Raw genomic sequence first — 23248 nt, 5'->3', positions numbered from 1 at the left:
AGCTTGGTTGGGCAAAGCAGACATAACGGATGCATTTAAAGTGATGCCACTTCATCCTTCGCAGTGGCACCTTTTCGGGGTAAAATGGCGTGGAAAGTTTTATTTCGCAGTTAAGTTAACTTTCGGGTGTCGCAGTAGTCCTCGTATATTCGATTCTCTGTCAGAAGCGCTATGTTGGATTTTATCTAACACATTCAAATTACCGTTTGTTCTTCATCTGCTTGATGATTTTCTGGTTGTGGACTTTTGCTATTCACCTCCAGCGCGGTGCATTTCGATTTTAAGGGATTTATTCTCTTCTGTGGGAGTTCCTTTGTCAGAGGAGAAAACAGTAGGCCCCCTAACTAGATTAGAATTTCTCGGAATCATGCTAGACAGTGTCTTAATGCAAGCTTCTCTGCCAGAAGAGAAATTAATTCGCATCAGAGGATTTCTTAAACAGTGTTTAGATTTAACTTCGCTGTCTAAACGACAACTTCTCTCGCTGTTAGGCCATCTTAATTTCGCGATGCGAGTTATTCCTCAGGGCCGCTCATTTGTATCGCGTCTTTTAGATATGGCGAAATCTGTGCCTAATCTACAGGATTTAATCGCATTAGATGAAGGCTGCAAATCCGACATTCGTTTTTGGTCTGCGCTACTGGACCAGTGGAATGGTGTCTCTTTTTTTTACCATGATTTGGTTGAGACTTCTAATTCTCTAGAATTCTTTACAGATGCCGCCCCGTCTGTCGGGTTTGGAGGGTTTTACCATAATCAGTGGTTTGCAAAGCCTTGGCCAATTGAGTTAACCTCAATGGCAGAAAATCTGAAATCTATTGCGCTGTTTGAACTTTACCCAATCGTCATGGCTTGCTTAATTTGGGGGAAGGGATGGAAAAGGAAACAAATAACAGTGTTTTGCGACAATGAGGCAACAGTCACTATAATTAATAAAGGTCGTTCGTCCATTCCAATCATTAACAGTCTAATCAGAAGGGTATCATGGACGTGCATTAATGATAACTTCATTTTACGTGCATCTTTTATTCCGGGCTATAAAAATTCGATAGCTGATGCTCTGTCCCGATTTAAATTTCAGGAGTTCAGAGCGATGTGCCCCAACGCCGAGCCAACCAGCCTGCCATGCCCTCCGTTTTGCCAAGCGATTCTCAATTAGGATCTAATGATTATTTAAAAGGTCTTTTGAGCTCAGCTGCTAAGCTTATGAGGAAAGGTCTGTCAAAAAATACATTAAAAGCTTATGATTCAGCTTGGTTTTTCTTTTCCTCTTTTTGTTTAAGTTTTTCTATTAACCCTATCCCAGTAAACATTCCCTTAGTGTGCGCTTTCATAGTGCATTCCTCAGAATCACGTAAGCTTCAGCCATCTTCCATTAAAGCTATGTTAGCTGGCGTTCAATTTCATTTGCGATGCCTGGACCCTTCATCATGCAGTCTTCTAAGTCATCCTTCCGTTCGCCTGCTGCTCAACGGGCTCAAAAAAGATCAACCTCAAGGGAAAGATAAAAGATTGCCTCTTACAATTAATTTGGTGCACCAGTTGGTGGGAAGACTTAGGCAAGGGTGCTTTTCTTATTATGAGGATAAAATGTTGGAAGCTATCATTCTCACCGCCTTTTATGGTTTCTTAAGGTGTGGGGAATTCACTACTCGGTCTCTCTCTTTTGATCCTCAGCATGATCTCACAATTTCTGATTTAACTTTTGAAGATAATTTATTCACTCTATTTCTGAAACACTCCAAATCTGATAAATTTAAAAAAGGAGTACCTGTTATCATAGCTAAGACTAATTCCGTTTTTTGCCCTTTTTCTTCTATGTCTGTCTACCTGCAATGCCGAGCCCGGCATCATCCTCATGATCCCCTGTTTCTCATCCCCGGTGGCAAACCTATGACGAGATCCTGGTTTGCTGAAAAGCTAAAAACACTGTGCCAGTGCTGCGGGCTGTCTCCAGAACTCTACTCTCCTCACTCCCTTCGCATCGGAGCGGCCACTACTGCAGCCATGAAAGTGCCAGTCGCCACCTTAAAATCACTCGGCCGGTGGTCTTCAGCTGCTTACGAACGATATGTGCGCTTAAACCGGGGAGAGATCATTTTAGCTCAGAATCTAATGAGTGCAAGTGTGTTGTAAAAAATTGCTGCATCTAAGTAGTAATAAAACTGTTATTATGCATATCTGGTGGTCGCTGGGTGGAATTCATTGGTAGTTATCATAGGATTCATGTTAATAGTTCTGTAGATAGGTTATTATGGTATTATTAGGATGGTGAATGGTAGCAATGTCTATCAGCGTTCTCATTGCATCATGGTTGATGCGTGCATCAGGTTGATGCGGTTGGTATAGCATCACGGTGATGCAGTTGGCTTGCATAAGAGTTGATGCGGTTGGGGGCATCAGTAGGATGCGGTTGGGGGCATCAACTCTTAACACTAGGCATGTTAAGTTTATGTAGTATATTCTTCTATGTGGCTATTAGAGGAATGGTTAAGTGCTGCCTGTGCATGGCAGCTAAGGCCTTTTAGTTCACATAAAGTTAGTATGTCCTCGCTGATCCCAGACGCTGGTCTGTGGTGGATGGGATATCAGCTTGGTCAATTGGTATGGGTTTGAGAATTCACCCCACACATAGTTTTAGTTCACATAAAGTTAGTATGTCCTCGCTGATCCCAGACGCTGGTCTGTGGTGGATGGGATATCAGCTTGGTCAATTGGTATGGGTTTGAGAATTCACCCCACACATAGTTTTCCTATCATATAGAATAAGGCTTACGGAAAGCGTAGCCATGGCTTCACATTCAAGTTCACATAATGTTAGAATATCCTAGCATGATCCAGAATTGCTAGCTGCATATTCGTCACTGTCTCCTGAAGGAGTCTATTGGGATATCTGCTAGGATGAATCGGTGAGCGTTCACCGTAGGGCGTTCTTGGTTCCGCGTGTTGGGGGTTATGTTAGAATATCCTTGCATGATCCAGAATTGCTAGCGGCATATTCGTCACTGTCTCCTGAAGGAGTCTAGTGGGATATCTGCTTGGATGAATCGGTGAGCGTTCACCGTAGGCGTGTTGGGGGATGTTATGTTATGTATATCTATCTCCCTGCTCTTTATGGTTAATGATGGCTGTATGATATGTTGAGCAGGGAGAAAATTATGTTGCAGAGCCTGAACGCCAAGATAAATTATTATATCACACTTGTATTCACATTCAAATAAATATTGATTCAAAATATTCGTGAGTTATCTGACTGAAATGATACGTAGCCTGCGAGTTAGTTCAGGCAGTATACACTCGAGAGGTTACACACTGCGGTTATGCAGGCGCTTACGGCGCTTACTACAATACTATTACTCAGACCATACGTCATAGCTGACGTGACATCAGCTGACCAATCAGCGGGTTATTTAAGCTCACCTCAAGTCTCTGTTCATTCTGCTGTCATTTGTCCCCTGGTCTGTTGGTATGCAACTGTTTCTCCCACCACCACCCCAGCACCACCAGTGGGCTCTGCTATTGGTTCTGTTCCCCATGGGGGATGTTATGTTATGTATATCTATCTCCCTGCTCTTTATGGTTAATGATGGCTGTATGATATGTTGAGCAGGGAGAAAATTATGTTGCAGAGCCTGAACGCCAAGATAAATTATTATATCACACTTGTATTCACATTCAAATAAATATTGATTCAAAATATTCGTGAGTTATCTGACTGAAGTATTTTTAATCTATGTCTATTAAGTCTTAGTGGAGAACTAGAGGACAATAGTGCAAAGTGAAGACATTTTCAATATTCTTTCCACATTTTAAGTACCGGTATATAGATTATAGAAAACATAGGAACACAATCACAGTTATTCACCCGGTTTCACACAATCCCCCCCGCCCACCATCTAAGATTTCTCAAAACACCTTAATTTCTGCTGAATCCTTCAATCCTTTAAGACTGAAACAAGTGAAAGCAGAAACACGTCTGCACAGGAAAACCCAGCGTAAGGATTCTCTCAGTTCAACGTTATGTTGCACTCCCCCCACTCACATGAATGAGCTCCTGGTCACACTGTCCTCTCTCGTAGGCCACGCAGGCCAGGTGGGGGTCCCTCTTCTCGCAGTACTTGCCCACCACGCGGCTGTCATAGAACGGGTTCTCCCTCAGGAAGCGCTCAGGGTTGTTGTTGCTGTCGATGTAGATTTTGGCCAGGGCGTTGTGGGTGGCAGGCTCCTCACAGCCTTCGTGAATGCGAGCTTCCAGCCAGGGAAGCAATAGCTTCAGTCTGGGGAACACAAACACACAGACCTTCTGACTATTTTTCTTGAATATTAACATTTCACAAGAAAGAAAAATATATATATTGTGAAGCATAATCCACATACTATATATCCACGTACGTTTACAGAAATGCTCAAATATCACTACCATAGCATTTGTTTATATGGTTCATGCTATGCTGTATTATTATGCATTTTTAAAACCTTCAAAAAACCTTCCCTGTGGGACAATAAAATATTTGACCTGACCTGAAATGAATAAAAAAAACTATTTGCACAACCATTTTTGTGAAGTTAGCAAATGCTGACAATGCAGTTCTGGTTTTGCTGTGCTGGCTAATCAACCTCCTCCTTACCGGTTTCTCTTCTCCACTTCGGCTACCAGCTCGTCAGTGGAGAACTGTCCCCTCACCACCAGGATCAGGTTTTTAATCACGTCCTCGGCACAATCCACGTCCAGCAGGCCTCCAATAACCACTGGCAGACGGCTGGGGTTCACCTGGGGACAAACAGCGGTCTTAATTACTGCACTCCAAAACATCGTTGTTCAACATTGTTGTTCCAATTCAATGAGGAAAAAAATAATATTTAAAGAAAGTGGGAATGCAGAGAAGAGCACTAGGTAGATGCAGCACAGAAAACTAAGTTTCTGCCTACCCTACATAGCAAGAGCCTCTGACTTCAGCAAGAGTGACTTAGTCATTTTATTGCTTAGGTGTAGAGTTCAGGTGTTGAGTGTTTGTATTATGTGATTCACGTTGTGCTATGTACTCTGCTTGTATGTTATGTTGACTGATTAATCCATCCCTAAAACGGGCAGCAATGATACACAGTAGAGACAAATACACAGCCTTTCAGTGGAACAAAGAGGCATCTGCAGTTGTAATGCAGACTGAATGTAATTCTAAGATCATTAACAATACTAAACATAGGATGCAGAGCAGTCTGCAGCGTAGTTTTTTTAATAGTGACCTATAAAGAGTTGACGATGAAACTGAAATTATACAGCCCGTCTTTTTATAGTTTTGTTGATCCTGTTTCTGTCATTGGCAGTCATGAGGCTCCCCCCCAGGGAAAGCACAGCATAAAAGAGGACACTTACTAAAATTATCTTATAGGTATATTATTTTCAGTGATGGAAAAAGGAAAAAAAAGCATAACAAGACAAATCCTATCCATGTCCACACCTAAGAGCTTCACATACCTTCTGCACGTAAATCTCGATGTACTTCTGCAGGCTGTTGCGGTAAAGGTACAGCACCAGGTCGTGGACAAAGTCAAAGCGATCGCACACAATGATCAGAGGCAGCTGGTCAGTCAGCTTGGCTTCCTGTAAAACATTTAAAAAAAAAAAATGAAATAATAAATCATGATATTAGTCCATTTAAAAAAAGGAAATGAAAAGCATTTACGCTGGCTAGTGAAAACACTTCTATTCACCCGTGATGGAGGATTGTTTTCCCCATGGTTGCACTTGAATTGTCTGACTAACAACCCTGTTCTTTCACAGAGTCAACATGAAGGGTTCCTACAACTTCATTCATTAAATACATTCCAGAACTTCCTTCTTAGAAGCCATGAAACAAGGTTTTTTCTTTTTCTTTTATATGTATGTATACGGTATAATGATCTATTAGTCACCTTGAGGAAATTCTTGACACGTTCAGGGTCGTAGCAGTTGCTCTCACGACAGATCCTCTCCACTTCTTTGATCTGTCCCGTCTTGCAGGCAGCCTGGATGTACTTGAAGTGAACCTCTGGGTCCTGGCTGAAGTTTACGATAGAACCCAGGAAGTAAAACAGACCTGGAAGCATCAAGCAAGCAAATAAGTTGAACAAAGGGAACGAAAACTAAAATAAGCACACACAGGAGGGTTAAGGCAGCGTAAATTGGCAGCTGACTATTTATCTGTCTATCTCACCATCCGTCTATCCACTTATCTATCAACCATCCATATGTATAAATATGATATATATTCAATATGAAAAGTGTGTGCCGTCAGAGCTTACCCTCAAAGCTTTTAAAAGACTCAAAGAGTTCTGTGAGGGACTGAGTGGAGAGCTGTTCATGGTACTTGGAGGCCACCTGGACACAGATCTGCAGATTTTGACGGATGTTTGCCGACAGCATGGCCCTCAGACACTCCAGGGAGTCCTCTACTGACAGGGAGCCAAAGAAATTCACCAACCACTGGATGGAGTAGAGTGGAGAGAAGCAATATGGTCAGTAGGACAACTCAAAGGCAATCGTGTTTTACTGAATGGTCTGAATGGGAAACAGGCAGTCAGGCCGTTACATTGCCGTGCCTTACTTTTTTAGTTTTATTTGAATTATCGTTTTATTTGATTTTCAACATAAAAAAACATTTCCTTGCCCCATGCCTTCCCCCCCAGCACAAATACAAGTTTATTATTATTCTCTCTTCGCCTTGCCTTACTTGAGGCAGCTGTTAATTTAATTCACCCTAAAGGACTTTAAAATGTATGAATTGACCGGTATGGAAAACGGGGAGTCAAGGCATGGCTCCCACAGTAAAATGCTACTATACATTTCAAATGCAAAATTGATAGTCATTGTTCAAAAACCAATATGAGTAAGTGTCATAACGTTGTCACTGTTGTATCATTACTAGGTGGTGGTGTTTACCTCAGGGTTGAGCAGGTGTGTGTGCACCACAGCGCGCTTGATGTCATAAAGGTCGGTGTAGTGCTCCAGTGCCCTCTGGAGGAGGCCGGCTTTTTCGCACAGCTGAGCCACGTGGGCGCGGTCATAGTGGGTGAACATCTGGTTCCCAAGGATGGCATCTGCAACCTGTGAAACATGACATGACGACAAAAATAGATTTAACTAGTGGCTAGGGCCCTGTAAATAGCAGGTCTGCTTTGGTTCCACTATCTCAAATTGGGATGTTGTTATTAAAACATTTACAACACTATCCTGCTCTTTCTCACACACGCACAGAACCTAATTTTGCTACTGAAAGTCAATCATGAATCAGATTATAAGGTGAACACTTAAAATTGGAGGTGAATGCACAACAGCGCTGCCGGGAGCATGTCAATGTCAGCCTAAACTTATTTGTAATTTCATCCAACCCATTTAGACCAGAGTCCTGCAACGGGCGGGGTACCCGTTTGACGGTGAAAACGGGGACGGGCGGTACTGAACTAAACGCGGGTGGGTAACATTTTATTGTGAAAATCAGAGAGCACCGTTTCCGCCCAAACAACGTCACTTGTGTAACTTAACACAGCACAACGGCATGGAGCACGCCGGTCAGTTATCTTAACTCACAAAAACACATCGAACATCCTGTTAAACCTTGAAATTAAAACCATCTGACAATGTAAACAACGACACATGCGTTATATACGCACTAAGTGCGTATATGCGTAGTGCGTATATGCGTGTTCGCGCGTGTGGCTAAAGCTCGCTCCTCCGTCTTCACTTGATTGCTGAACTAATCTGACCACTGAATATAGTGCTATTGTTGAAGGCTGCCATCTTTTTCAACACTTTTAAATTGAGTGACTGTCTGTAGGCTATTTACATTTGACTCTGCGTGTAATCATGGGTAAACGGGCGGACAACGGATCCACTATTTAACGGCCGGGGCGGTTCTGGTTCGTATTTTGAAATAATCACGGGTGACGGGTCGGTCTACGGATCTGATTATTGACGGGCGGGGCAGGCGAGGGTTCTCAAAACTGGACCCGTGCAGAACTCTGATTTAGACCCGAGGCTGATTCTAAAAACACCTTCTAAAAGTTTTCTGAAAAACTTCAAATATTTATTCAAAAATTACAACAAATGTATGTTACTATATACTGTACATAGCAACAGGAACCCCAAAAGGGGTTCCCGTCCTGAAAGGTATTACAAATAGGGGTTCCCGCCCATAATGGGTTAACCAAATAGCAAAAGAAAAGTGTATTTGTTTACCTGTGGAGCATGGACTAGGTTCATTTCCAGCAGGCGTGTCTGGAGAGGTCCCTCCATGGGTCTGTTGTTCTTCAGAGCGTCCAGCAGGAACGACGTGCATTGCTGGATCAGGTTGTACTCCATGAAGACATCCACAATCTGCAGAAAGAATGAACAGTTACAACAAAAACACATTGGTCAAGATATTATCTATGGAGGGCCTAGGGATAACGTCTTTTTGTAGGCCAAACCGTTACCTCATCAGATTTCCAATATAATTTATGCATCAGTTTTGCATTATTCACGTTTTTAGTTAAAAAATTATATATTTTGTGATCTTTGAGGTCACTGGTATGAGACTGATTATGATAATACTGTACATACATACAAACACTAGTATGCCTTGGCTGAAGGTCTCAGCATAAAAGAGCTTCAAAATTCACTGTTAAAATAATATTTGGAGAGGCATTAACTTCTGGATTTTAGGACCCCCCCCCCCCCCCCAAAGCACTTTTGATTGTGTGCGCCTGACCTGTGTGATGTCAGCCAGAGGCTCCTCGTCTTGAACCAGCATTTGGGAGAACTGCAGGCCCTGCTCTGGGTTGATCCGCATCACGTTTCTCAGCAGGAAGATCCAGTCTGGAGTGTAGCCCACCTTTAAGATTATACAGTATTTCAATGTATGATATATGATGATACGATGATGCAGCGCAAAGGGACACAACTTTAAGAGCTTCTTTAATTTCCATCAACAGAATAATAATGACTTTAATCGGCAAAAATCTAAATCTCGCCTATTTATACAGGATAAAATCAAGTGTCCTCTGACCTTTTTGGCATAGAGGACAATCTTCTGGAACTGGCCCGTCTCTGCGAAACACTGTATGACCTTGTTGGGGACGTTGGCTCTGAGGTAAACGCTGAGGGCCAGAGTAGGGTCCACTGACTTCACCAGGTCCCCGAGCTCCTCAGAGCACTCCAGCTATAGACACACACAGACACATCTATGAGCTTAGTGACAATACAAACAATTTGCAGAAAAACAAGCACAGTGTATCTATAATATAGCGCGTCACTTCGTGCCGCGCTATGAGCTTGTAGATCTGCTATTTTTGAAAAATCATGAAGATATGTGCAAATCTTTGAATATTTTTAACTCAAAACTTTGCTTCTGGGGGTCCCTGGAAAAGAATATTTTGAGATGGGCGACTGCGGCCAAATACATATGTTGGGGGTCCTTGACATGGGAAAAGTTTGAGAACCACTGACATAGAAACATACGTTTTTCAGAAAACTTAAGGTCTTTTTTTCATGCGAATAATACTTTTTTTTAAAAAACCTTATAAAGTCAATGCAAGCTTCCACATCAGTGAAGGAGCGAAAAAAGCGTCTATTAATTATTCGGAACGAGTCCGAATTTTGCGTATATTCGCATATTCGCCGGTGTATAACCGCCTTTAGGATTTAGGACATTTTTAGAATCGGCCTCAGGTCTTAATGGGTTAAACTCTACAAACTTGCCTTATCCTCCTTCAGCCATTTCTCCAGGAGTTGCTTGCGGCCCTGCTGGAGGACCGGCCTGCATAGCTCCAGGGACTCGAACTTGTTGAGCTGACCCTGGTCCAGCAGGATGCCAAAGTACTGGAGCAAGGGGGAGGTCTGTCCCGGCTGGGCCGGCACGCTCTGGAAGCGACGGATGGTGTCTGGGGTACGCAGGATTCCCTGGAGGACATAGAACCAAGGACGGGGGGAAAAGAAAGGAAGGATTAATTATGCATAGACAAACAAGTCAATGTTGAGCATTCTAGATCATGATCATTTCCGGTTTTTAGAATAAGAGGATGCTTGTGAGAGTGAAAAAGCAACATAAATAATTCAGTGGACTTAAGATGGCTGGCTGATTAAATCAACGCTAGCCATGTCGTCACCGTTTACATCCAAAAAGAAAGGCCTCATGCTGACCACTGAGACCAGTGCAGTACAATTGTATGTATAGCCCATTATTCATATACTGTAACAAAGTCTTGTGTTTTTGATTGAACACAAAAGCATAAAGTAATGGTGACGGGGGAATTTAGCCAATCACTAAACTTTTACAATGGAAAAGTGTAAAGGTTTTACATTAAGCCAAAGAATCCCTGTGAGCAGTGTAATTATACTTTTTTCACTCGGCATCACAGGTTGGATTGGCGGTAAGTCCCTGCAACATGCTAGCATCATGTGCACTTATACATCAAGCTGCCTCACGCTACAGAAAAAGGAGACTCCTGCCCTATGGGCCACAAGGCTCGGCAAGGCTTACTTAAGCTGCGAAAATCTTTATCTGCACAGTCTGAGCTTGTATTAGAGGAAGTGCAGCTAAATCATGCTGGTTGAACCATCTTTTAGGGCCCAACCAATATATTGGCCATTATTTAACTTTTTTGCCGACGTCGGTAATTGTGCAGCCGAAGTGTCTTAATTTTAGCCATTTTCAACCAATTTAGGGCATGTTATTATAGGTGGAAATGTTCTAAATTTGCCTTTTAGCTTTCAGGTTTTTTTTTTTTTTACAAGATATCAGTTCCAAAATAATCTGGCATCGGTCATGCTCTACTTGCTTGGGAGCAAGACGGTTGCATTGGCTTGATGGTGCGGTACCTTGGGTGCATTGGCGGCCACCTTGGCAGCCTCTGAATAGTTCCCTGCGGTGAACAGGGTGTTGAACTTGCGGGCGAACAGCTCCTCTGCGCCGGCCAGGTTGTTGCGGACGGCCATGCGCAGGGCCAGGTCTGGGTTTTGGAGGACATTGGTGATGTAAGGGATGATGTTCTCCTCTTCCACACACACTGACAGCACCTGGAGACAAAACACATTTGCACTCAGGAAGCATGAATTACAGATATTGGGGTTCTAAAAACATTAATAATTTTGAGACCCGATGCCGATCACGCATTATGACTTTTGCCGATTCAAGTTGCTATTGCCGGGACTCCAGTCATGTTAGGGGTGCAACACTTAATCGAACTAATCAATTTATAATATTTTTTTCAATCAAATGGATTGGTTATTATTTATTTAAAAATATTGTTTTATCATTTATTTCTTCAGTTATATATTTTTTAATACAATAGCATAAATGGACCGTGAAATCCAATAAGGCTGCAACAGTTAACCACTTTCAACCCAACATCCCTATTTTGCCATTATAGGTGAAATTTCCAAAGATACAAAAAATTGCATTATATCCACAAGCTCATAGCACTCTGTCCTTGCTATTCTCAACCCAAGGAAGGGGAGTCCCACAGGCTCCAAACGTCTGATATGTTTTCGGGCAGGGGGAACATTTCAACCTGTAGATGGCAGCCCTGACACATTATCTACATTTTTGATTTCATGATTATATTCCTGGAATGGTGAAATCATAACCAGGATTGACACAATTTACCATACGTAAGGCATGTTTTAAGAAAACAAAATTACTCTATAAGCACAACGTCTAACTAATACTTCCACCAGGCCTGAATGAACACTGCAATTTCATAGAGCTGGAATAAAATGAAAAAACTTTCGCATTTAACCCTTTAAGTGTCATTTTAAGATTTCTTTGGCTATTCAAAAATAGCAGATATACTGTACAAGTTCATACCGCTACGAGCTTGTAGATCTGCTATTTTTGAAAAATCGTGAAAATGTGTGCAAATCTTTAAATATATATATACTTTTTAAAGCGAACATTTTTAACTCAAACTTTGCTTCTGGGGATTCTACAAATGTCAAATATTTTTTACTTATGTTGCTATATCAGTGGTTCTCTTTTTGCATGTCAAGGACCCCCAAAATTATATGTATTTAGCCACGGACCCAAATCTCAAAATGTTCCAGGGACCCCCCCAGAAGCAAAGATTTGGGTTAAAAATGTTTGCTTTAAAAATATATATTATATATTCAAAGATTTGCACATATTTTCACGATTTTTCCAAAAATAGCCAAAGAAATCGAAAAATGACACAGATTCTTCCCTGGTCTTAACTCATTCACTGCCACAATTATTGCTGGCCGCGTTTGCCCACTGCCAGAGATTTTTCATTTAAAAAAAAAAGTACTCAGGAGCCGAGATACAGAATTTTTAAGTTTTAAGTTAACAAGGAAGTGGATGGGAGTGTAGATCTTTAAACAATCATATCTCCTTGGTCTTTGGGTCAAATTTGAAAAAAAAACTAAAAAAAATTACGTTTTTTACGTCAGTGGCAGGATTGGTAAACGGGACAAATTACGTTTTTTACGTCAGTGGCAGTGAATGAGTTAATGGATTAAGCAAACCATGAATTTCTGTGGCACTGTGACTTTTAGGCACTTAATGTTTATGCATAAAAAAATACATCTAAGTTACCGTAATCACATTCACAGCATTAGTCAAATTGGCCTTGTCACATTCCTAAATCACACAGATGGCTTAGTAGTTGCGGTATGTGGTGTACAAGTGTGTGTGTCTGTTTCAGTAACATAATGTGCCGTATCGGGCCAGACTTGGAGGTGAAAGCCAAGCGCAATAAGGAGATTAGGATGCCTAACTGGCAAGCTGGGATGGGCCCTCCCGCTGTGGCTGTCACATGCCTCACACTGCGGCGAGTGCTGCCAGCCTGTGTGTTGTTTACAGGGATTTCCTCTCGATCAAGGTCACACGATGACACGCAAAACTGACACATTTAATCGGGTCTCTCTTCATGACGAATAAGCCTTTTCACCTTTTACATTCCACAGGGCCTGTAACTCAAAACATGTCAGCACTAACCGACTGAGATGGACAGTCATAATAAAGGCACAGATAATGGAAATCAACTCGATGGAAAGCAGAGAAATAAACAGAAGTCTGTCTAGAAGACCCATCAAATGTGATGCCTACACACAACCCAACACACCGTCTGCAGTGGTGTGCTTTTGGACAAGAAACTCGATAAGACAATTGATCGGATCAATAGTATCACGTTACACCCAACATTACACAATAATAATCATCATAGTGTCTTGGTGGATGACTGTAACACGGATGTACATATAGACAAATAAAACTGAGCTAAGCCCATAAAACATCCCAATAGAGTTCACAGCTTCTCCCTGATTCTATAAGTAGGCAAATGTATTTTTTACCTCTAGAAATGTACTTATGGCTCTATGAGTTACTATATATTTTCCTCTCTTCATGGTTAGTGGACAGTTGAGGTGAAAACTAAGCAATACCTCCAGCTACATGGATTTAAGAGTTAGCTTTTAACTAGCCAGTAAGCTGGACCTCAGACAGGTGCTGCATAAACCTATAGTGTGACTCTGGTTCACACTATACTGTCCTAAACTGAGCACTGAAACATGATCAGAAGCATAGGACACTTGAGAAGAACTGATGACATAATGAAGGGGCATATATACAATTAATTGTACTATAAAGTATTAATGATCAATATGTGCAGTTCATACAAATGTCATAGTTAACCCATTTGTGTCATTTAGATGTCTTTGGCTATAAAAAAAAATAGCAGATATACAAGCTCATAGCACGGCACAGAGTGCCACGCTACAAGCTTATAGATCTGCTATTTTAGAAAAATCGTGAAAATGTGTGCAAATCTTTGATTATATATATATATATATATAATTTTTTTAAGCGAACATTTTTAACTCAAATTTTATTGCTTCTGGGGATTCTACAATTTTTTTCAAAATGTTCATGTCAAGGACCTCCCAAAATTATGTTTTTGGCCGCGGACCCCCATCTGAAAATATTTGGTTCCAGGGTCCCCCAGATGCAAAGATTTGAGTTAAAAATGTGTGTGTGTGTGTGTCTTAATGGGTTAAACACAATACCTGTCCTTTCCTGTTGACACCAATGATGCCAGCTGTGGGCTCGTGGGGAGCGGTGACAAAGATGGTCTCCCCACTAATCCTGTTCATGTAGATGCAGGTGCCGGTTTCCAGGTCATATAGGTGGATGTAGCCATATTTGGTGATGAGGAACACCACATCTTGCTTGGAGCTGATCTAAAGGGGTGGGCAAAGGAACAGACACAAGCTTAACTCAATTTATTCACACACAAACACTTTTGCTTTCAACAGAGTGTGACATTCCCATTGTACTGGGAAATGACTACCATATTATTATTATTATCACCATGCTGGGCCCAGTGTCACGATTGCCTTTTTGTGTTGAGAATGAAGACAATATTTGAATTCAAGAGCGGGTACCGTAGGTCTACTCTAATTTAATTCTTATTACCTGCATGGCGACGGGGAAATCATTCTGAGCCTCTGGAGGGAAGAACACATCCACAGCTTTCTTTGGAAACGGTTGGTTGCCTGTTGGAGGAGTCCCCACTTCGATAATGTGCAGCTAAGAGAACAAAATAGACATTAGCCAACAGGGAAACAAAGTTAACATTCATATCTCAATACAGCTTTGACTTTGACATCTTTATTGATAATGTAACGTAAGTAAAATAATAAATACCCCAAGAAATACATACATTGGCCCACCACTACCAAAAGAAAACTGCAAAGAAAGCACCTGTATGTCTAAATAAATAAAGAGTTGCCATGGATTACGAACTGCCATCAAGATTAACAGAGATGTGAGGTCCATTTCCCCCTGTAGCAACACTATTTTTTCTGTTTGGATATCATCCCCATCACTCTACTAATGCAGCACTAAAGGCTGGGACTTGGCACTGTGGGTAATACCTTTCCCCCTGCTTGTCCTCGCACAGCGAAACAGAACAGGGTTGATTCCTCCGTGTTGCCCTCCATCTTGAACTGGGCAAATCCTGCAGCGTGGCCCTCAATGGGCTGAGACACCTTTCGGTCCACAGAGTACAGCTGCATGGCTCCCACAACACGGTTTTGCTGGAGGAAAAAAGCAATATCCCCGTTTTTAAGCACCACGCTGTAACAGTGACCTTACTGCTGCTCAAACACTGGTGTCTCAATACTAGCTTTTGTTTACATAGTGTTTTATTGGAAGGAATAACCTTTTTTCTTTTTTGCTTTTGCAACATATTGCCGTAGCTTATCGCCACAACATTAAACATTTATTCATCTGTAAGGTTTGATCACATCCATGTTTGCAGAAGAAAAAACAGATCCGTATTCAGAAATTTGAGTAAAAGTTCTAAAACCCTTATTTTCTATCTACAGATCAAAATCTTAAAATAACTACAAATACACCCATGACCTGTGATCATTCATATGAATTGTTTTAACATCATATTTTTGCAAAGAGCTTTTTCATAATGGCAGAGGGAAAAGCACATGAACACTTTCAGGAGACATGGTATTTTTGTTAGGCTACAAAAACAATTAGGTATATACAGGTATATTAAATCAACCTACTGCTTACATTCAGAAGAAAGTATCCTACAGTAACGACTTAGAATGTCAATAGAACGTAATGGAGATTGCATTAAAAGAGCAGCAAATTAGTGCCGATCGGTTAAAAGCTCTTCAACCAGAAGGGGGTCCGTTTGTCTACCTGTGCCGAAATGCCAATGAGCAGCAGCCATTTCTGTTTAGCGTCTGTGCGGTAGTTGATGATCTGGCAGCCAGCCAGGCTGGAGTGCCGGTCAAAGACCTTGAGTGGCTGTGAGTCTCCCTCCATACTCCAATGGTAGACGGCGTTGTCTGTGACCAGCGCCACCGTGTTGAGGGAGATCCACTTCCAGAAGGTGACATCGTCCGTCATGGTGTGGGCCTTCATTTTGCTCTTCATCTCGATGTTGAATATCTGCAGGGTCTTTGCCGCTGAAAACATTCACAACCCAAAGTTGAGGTGCGCTGATTGCATAGGTGCAGGTTTGATAGAAGCAAAGTTACTTAAGTGCTACTGAGACCAATACACACAAACCACACCAGGCGTTGGGAAGGCGGGGGGGGGGGGTAACTACCAAAATTCCACTTGTTGGAGAAATGTTGGTAAGTCAGGGTTTGGTGTGAGTTATCACCAAATGACCATAACAACAAGACAGCAGCAGTTGAAAATGCAAAGGGGGCAAGGCCAACAAACGGGCAAAGCAAGTTAAGTGCTAGGAGGATCTGCATTCAGTTAGGTCTGAGACAATAAACAGGTGTGGGACACACAAATGCAGCTGTGGCTGAATATGTAAACATATTGTGATACAGTGAAGTGACAACTTTCCAGGAACAGAGGGAAAAGGAAAAAAAACAAATAATTCTAATGAGAAAAACTCAAGTATGCCATTCAAGTGTAGTGGATCTAAGTCTGGGCTGTACAAGAACATATGGGATCACGCACTAAAACTATTCTTCAAGCCTAGGAAAACCTTTCATTATAATTAAACTCTGCAAATCTTAGGCATTAGCGTCCACTGCAGACCCCCCACATAGGACTATAGTCTCGCGTAGCCAGACTATAGGTCCGCCTGCTGGTCAGGTGACATTTAAATTCAATGAATGGGCTAAAACTGGTTGGAAACAATCCGGATATTTAAAGTTGATATATTCGGATATTGATAGATTCAGATATATAAAGCTTTCACTCTATTTACGTGACCATTTACCTGTCATTTTGTTGACTACTGCCATTTACTCTGATTAAAATAATAAATATGTGCAGACCAGTCGAGTGCTCCAGTATTTTATTTTGGGTAGTCTCTCTTGAAGTGCCCAGGCATTATCCTCTCTGACACTTTTTAGAGCGTCTACTAAATGCCTAAATTGTAAAATTGATAACTGTAAATGTATCATGTACAAACTATAGAGCGATCCAGCAGGAAAAAGCCAATGTGATTTATTAGTTTATATCAAGCAGTTCTAAATGCAAATGGATTTCTTGTCCGTTTCTACATCTGTACGGTCAATTGTCTTCTTGACCTACAAATCTGATAATTGGGAGCCCATCATTTGAGGCATAGCGTCCAATGTGATTTAAGATAGGATTTTCTAGGCCATGTGAAAATCCCCCCCCCCTCCAACGTATTATTTAACAGTCTGGTTAATTTTTCTCAAAGCTCCACAAATATTTATACAGAAATAAAAAATAAAATAAAAAATAAAAACTTCAGGCATGTGATCAGAGCCTCTTAGGGATTCACAGCAATTATGTTAATCCTAAAATGGGGACATGGGAGTTTTGGTTTGGGGCTGAATGCAGATTAAGAAAAGAGGACCACAAAGCAGACAAACAGATGTGATGACAGAAAGGTTGGTGACTGGAGGGATGCACTCACACCCATTCCGTTTCAAGCCCCTCCCCCCCAATACAGGCTTCTTTCTTATCATTATTATTATTATTAGTGGAGGAGTTCTGATCCTTTTGGCCTATAATATGCACCTCAGTCAAGACCAATCAACAGTCTCCTTCTTTCAACTTAACTACACCCAATACTTAACTGTGCTTTAAAATATATAAAAAGCTATAAAATTCATATATTATGCACAACTACTCACACTCAAAACCGTGTGAATAATAATGTTAACGTTTTCTCCTGTTATGTATACACAATTGATGCTGTGTAGACACACAACTGTTAGTTTATTAAACTCTAGGACAACCGAAAACAATAGTTCCCAACAACACAATTAGTTAGGTTACAACTTAAATACAGTAGGGGTGGGAGTATGATTTTTTTTTTAAATTAAATTAAAAGAAACTACCATTTACATGGCTTCTCTATTTCGACTAGAATTAAATTAGAGGTTTCTGTAACAACAAATACTTAAGCTTAGATTTCTTAAGCTACTTGGGCCTAATCCTGCGAGGTAACTGTGCATCATCAGTATATCAACAAAAATATACATATATATCATGCAATGTGCTTGAAACTTAGTTTTCTGAGGCATTATCCTGAAAAAGGTTAAGAAATGCTAATAGTCTGTGTGTTAAATAATTCAATATAATCTTAGGAATCTTCAAAGATGCTGCTAATAATACACGTGCAAAAACACACAAACCACACTGTCTGCAATATATTCAGATTATAATGGATCATGGTGGCAAAACACCGTGATCCCAATGCCACTGCTTGCTTTCTGCCATCTAGATTATTTAAGTAAATAAATGATGCAGGATTTCATTTTATTATAAAATCCTCCATAGTCGACTATGTCTGTCTATGTCTATGTCTGTCTATCAGACTATGTCTGATACTCTAATACTTAATTAACTGAATCAAATTCTGGAAAACCTTCCCCCTGTATTCTACTGTTATCACCCAGCTTCAGCTTGCACTACCATTATACATTCAAGCACGCATTTACTACAGCAGCGAGGAACATCAATACTGTGCAGACATTTCAACACAGTGCATACAGGATTTACACTTTGACAACTCATGAGGTAAAATTCAACTCACCGTCTGCAAACATAAGAAAGCAGTAAGAAATGAAAAAGAGCAAAAACAAGCAAAAATAGACAAAGCATTCATGATAGTGTGACATTTCTGCTAGCGTTGCTACCTGCAACTTTTAGTTGTATCATAATAATATTAATGTCCTGTAGGTCGCAGTTTGAACAAATCTTAATTACGGTTTCATTTTTGCTTTACAAACAAATGGGTATGCCTGCATAACGGACATCAATATGTGAAGCAGACTATGCAGACAACTTGGCAATTGGCAGACAAAGACAGACAGAAAACTACACCAATGAGGCTATGATGTTAAAAAACTAGTAAGACATAGATGAAGGTTTGGCCATCCTCTGAATCTGTTTTTTATTTGGTAAAACTATATGCCAACAGCCCTGTGTGTCTGGAACTTACCTTTGAGAGCGATAACTTTACTGGCAGGGTTCATGATGGCGCTGTCTGCAGAGATGGGCCTGCGGATAGGAGTGTTTGGGTCTGCCATGTCGATGATGACAACTTGGGCCTGCTCGCCCACCTTCTCCCTGATGCAGATGAATTTATCCGACTCCATGGTTAGAGTGCTGAATCCAATGTTGGCTGGGTTGATCCCCAGGTTCTGGAGCTGAAAAGAGGAAAACATACATATAACATAATATGACCTGACGAAGATGTAATCCGACATCAAAACGTTGTCGTTCGTTTGCCTTGCACCCTGTTCTATATTAAAGTAAAAGGCTCTTATCATCCGAGTTGCTCCAGCGCCTTCTTTATTCGGGAAAACATATAACCTCTTAAAAATCAAGGAAGGAAAATTCCACTGACCTAGTAAGGCCAGTACTTTTCAGTTTAAGTTAATGTAATATTGCATCTTCAAGGTGAATTTGGGGCTCATAGCCGTACAGTATTGGTTCTCAAATTGGGGTCCGGGGACCCCCAGGGATCCTTAAAGGGATACTTCACTTTCACATAAAATAAACATTAAAAATAATTATTTAAAAAAAATGAAATAAGTTATGGCAAAATAAAGGCCCCCTCACACATTAGTAGGACAGTCTAATGCGTGAGGGGGCCGTGATTTTTCCATTACTTTTTTCATTTATTTTTAATATATTTTTTAAATGTTTATTTTATGTGAAAGTATCCCTTTAAGGGAGTTCCAGGGGGTCCCCAGCTAAATGGATAGTTAGGAACCAAATTAACCCTTATAGGTATGTAACTCTGGACAAATGGTGGTCTGTATAAATGGACCCGTTAGGGTACATTTGATTCCATTTGTACACTCAAGAGTTAATTTAACAATATAAATATTTATATTTTAGAATATAAATTGGGGTCCCAGAGATAGAAATGCCATTAAATGGGGGTCCATAGCTAAATGCATGTCAAACTGGGGGTTCTTGAAATTAAAATGGTTCAAAATCACTGCTAGAGCCGTAAAAATCTTCTCTTATGGGGGTCCTTGGCATATCTTTTCAAATGGGGGTCTGTGGGCTAAGAAGTGTCAATTTGGGGGTCCTTGAAATGAAAAAGTTTGAGAACCACTGCTGTACAGTACGGAAATGGCAGTCAAAGAACACCACATCCCCTATTTAAATCCCTATTGTTAAAATGATGCTTCGGTGGTGGTGGTATATGTATTAGTGGAAACTGCTTAATAATTGTGCATCTTTGGTTTCTTCTAGTCTTAATTTCCAGAAATAATTTAGTGTATGATTCCTAACATATCAGGCTGTTCCAAGCTCACAGATGATGACTTGTGAGAGAATGTGTACCAGTTTGGAAGAGAGAGAGAGAGAGAGAGAGAGAGAGAGAGAGAGAGATGGGTAGTGAAGTGAGATGATGTCACACTCAAAATAATGCTTGGAATTCCTCAGTTTCACCTCAGCTCTCCTCATGCAGGTATGAGCCCAAACTAAAGCAGGTCTGTCAAAATGGCCCGCATACACAGTGACACAGTGATGTGAGCAATGTGATGATGACAACATCATGCCGGGCCAGTATTGACAGCTATGTGGGGGGTCTGATGATGTTGATCGTGATATATTGTAATAAAACTAACGAAACACCGTCATACGAATCAACTTTGCCAGCTCCATTATAATGTGCCTTAGGACTATCACCGTCACAGTGTTAGTCCGTTTCATCCTTATTTTTAACTCTATGGTTTCATCACGACACTCACAGCCTAGTCCACTGCTAGCTTAACAGGCACGCAAAGGTTAAATAGCGTGAATGGATCACGTTAGAGCAGCATCGCAAAAATAATGAATTTATGCGTTTATTTCACAGAGTCGCCCGTATAGCTACGTTGACAGCTAGGCTGCTAATACGGATCCAAGCTAAATAGCCTCGAGAGTCGAGCTAGTAGGATGTTGCACAGAAAACAGTGCCCTATCAAAATATGTTAAGGTTACGGTCGCTCTTTGATTGATTGAATTCTTTATTAATAGACAGAAATGCACATAGTACGGGTACAGTCATACTCGTGAGCTAAGAGGATAACCCAATCCATTAAGGTCCTATGTATTCAATTCATCAACATAACAAATACAATTTCAGACAGAAATCATGACTCCTTGCGCAAAATAGGTCAGATTTAAAGCGTTGATTTGTGTTCGGGGTTTATTTAGTTTGTTTATTCAGAATGTCTACTGTTTGTCCTGTCGTTCTTCTCCTTTGGGTCACGTAATTCAATGGTAACAGGATAGGTGGGCGTGGGCACTATAGGGACATCTGGGCACCTAGATGTAAAATTGGCTATTTTGTCCAAAATGTTAAAAAATATATATATATATATATTTGAAAAATGTAAAGTATACATGATTAGAAGTTACATGCTTAAACATTTGAGAATTAAGGTCTAATATCTCCACAAATTGCTACAACCCCTGTATATCCAGTCATTTTGGGGCATAAACAAGTTGATCAAATGAAGTCTGATACTGATGTACCATGCATGTTCACATCATGTATACTTTACATTACTTTTTTCAAATATGAGATTTTGAAAAAACATTTTGGACAAAACAGCCAATTTCACATCAGTGTTAATTTTGACAGCAAATTCAGATTTAGTCTTAGTCTTTTGAATAACACCATTTAGTTTGTCCTTTATTAGTCATCTGAAATCGTTTGGTCTTAGTCGATTAAATATCAAAATCTTTTAGTCAACAAAATTAACTGTTTCACATCGAGGTGCCCAGATGTCTAGGTGCCACAATCCTGTATCCAGATTCAATAGGTCACCGACGTCGGTGTAACCGCCGCTCGTCAGACAGCTTGGAACGGGGCTAACGCTAACTAGCTGTCGGCTAAAGAGAAGTAACGGGGGAGGGGGGAGGTCATTCATTTGCTGCGGGTTGGTGGTGGTGTTGACGTTTAACATTAGCTTTAGCCAAGGCTAGCCTAACGAGCTGTCAAAACAGACAAGTAAAACCTGGAAGAAATGAATAAACCCCAGAGCCAGGGTCTATTCAAGCTGTGGGTGTTCTGGGTGTTAAGTTGGTGTGTTGGTTCACACTTTATTACCTGCAGGTGCTCCTGGAAGCGGATAGGGAGGATTTGAGCCATGGTTGTTGTCGGTTCTGTTCGGCTTTTTCCCCCCGGAATATAAAGCTAAGCTAATGCTAGCTTAGCTCAGCTAGCTTTAGGAAGTAGCGGCGTTAGCTAGCTACGACCTCCTCACTGTATCGGTGTAGGTCGGAGCCAGAAAGAAGAGAAAACACCCCCGTCGCGTTGCGTTACTAGCAGTACTCCCCCACCAAAAAATACAGTTAAAATTCAGTTTTTTGTATTCCCCCCGTGCGGTTTCGCCACTGCATCAATGAACCAGCAGTGGCTTCCTTAAACACGGCGCTTGGTCTCCGGTTCCTAAAATCCGCAATGGCGGCGGAAACGGTGCCTCGGTAAACTGTTCACAAATCCGGAAGCGTCAGGAGGGGAGCCGAGTGGAGGGAGGACACACTTCTGACCGTAACGTCGTGCGTGACGTTACCGTATACGCACAGAGCCGGTCACGTTTCACATCATTCAGTCGAGTAACATTATTATTATTACACCCACTGGTTCCCACACTTTTTTAGCTCGAGACCCCAAACTAGTGAAAATAGCAGATCTACAAGCTCAATGTGATGTGTTGTGAGCTTGTAGATCTGCTATTTTCACTAAGTATTTATTCCCCCTCTAATTAATTAACTAGTTCTCAAACTATTCATGTCAAGGACCCCCAAAATGATATGTATTTGGCTGCGGACCCCCCTATCTCAAAAATATTTTGTGCCAGGGATTTTTCAAAAAAAAATATTTTTTTATGGAATTATTTTGAAAAAAAAAAGTTTGATTTTAGATTTTTGGGGGGAATATTTTGAATAAAAAAAATATATAATTTAAAACAAAATGTAGAAAACACAATAAAGGAGTATTTCACTCGTGACCCATACAAATTGGTCCGTGACCCACATATGGGCCCCGGCCCACTGTTTGGGAAACACTGCATTACACTATTCATCACACTGACAGTTCGGTGGTGTGTAGTGTACGTCAGTTCCACGTAGTAGCTAGCATCCATGATAGGAATATCACATTGCAATGCAAACAACTTGCTGGCAACCTCCAGTCCATCCATCGATTTATTCTAGTAGGACTGCGTGATATATGGACAATATCAAATATCCCTTACCTCAATATCGAAGTGGGTAAAGGCCAAGGGCAAATAATATAACAA

General features: G+C 41.0%; 1 protein-coding gene across 3 annotated transcripts in view; it reads right to left on the bottom strand.

Annotated features, from left to right (window-relative positions):
• LOC308085725 (clathrin heavy chain 1-like) overlaps positions 1–22430 on the bottom strand; it is a 43858-nt gene extending 21428 nt beyond the window's left edge. For all 3 annotated transcript variants that reach the window (XM_080429001.1, XM_080428999.1, XM_080429000.1), the window contains exons 1-17: positions 22054–22430; positions 18940–19147; positions 15693–15961; positions 14906–15067; positions 14445–14558; positions 14036–14209; positions 10835–11032; positions 9716–9916; positions 9024–9176; positions 8727–8849; positions 8216–8353; positions 6920–7084; positions 6283–6463; positions 5914–6077; positions 5477–5602; positions 4629–4771; positions 4043–4277 (exon numbers count right to left, since the gene is read on the bottom strand). In XM_080429001.1, coding sequence (XP_080285127.1) covers positions 4043–4277; positions 4629–4771; positions 5477–5602; positions 5914–6077; positions 6283–6463; positions 6920–7084; positions 8216–8353; positions 8727–8849; positions 9024–9176; positions 9716–9916; positions 10835–11032; positions 14036–14209; positions 14445–14558; positions 14906–15067; positions 15693–15961; positions 18940–19147; positions 22054–22095 — 2796 coding nt within the window. In that variant the 5' untranslated portion in view covers positions 22096–22430. The remainder of the gene's footprint in view (positions 1–4042; positions 4278–4628; positions 4772–5476; positions 5603–5913; positions 6078–6282; positions 6464–6919; positions 7085–8215; positions 8354–8726; positions 8850–9023; positions 9177–9715; positions 9917–10834; positions 11033–14035; positions 14210–14444; positions 14559–14905; positions 15068–15692; positions 15962–18939; positions 19148–22053) is intronic.
• Positions 22431–23248: the final 818 nt, after the last annotated feature.

The sequence above is a fragment of the Gymnoscopelus braueri genome, assembly GCF_963280865.1.
Source record: "Gymnoscopelus braueri genome assembly, chromosome: 5".
Lineage (NCBI taxonomy): Eukaryota > Metazoa > Chordata > Actinopteri > Myctophiformes > Myctophidae > Gymnoscopelus > Gymnoscopelus braueri.
This window is presented reverse-complemented; position numbering and strand designations above follow the sequence as displayed.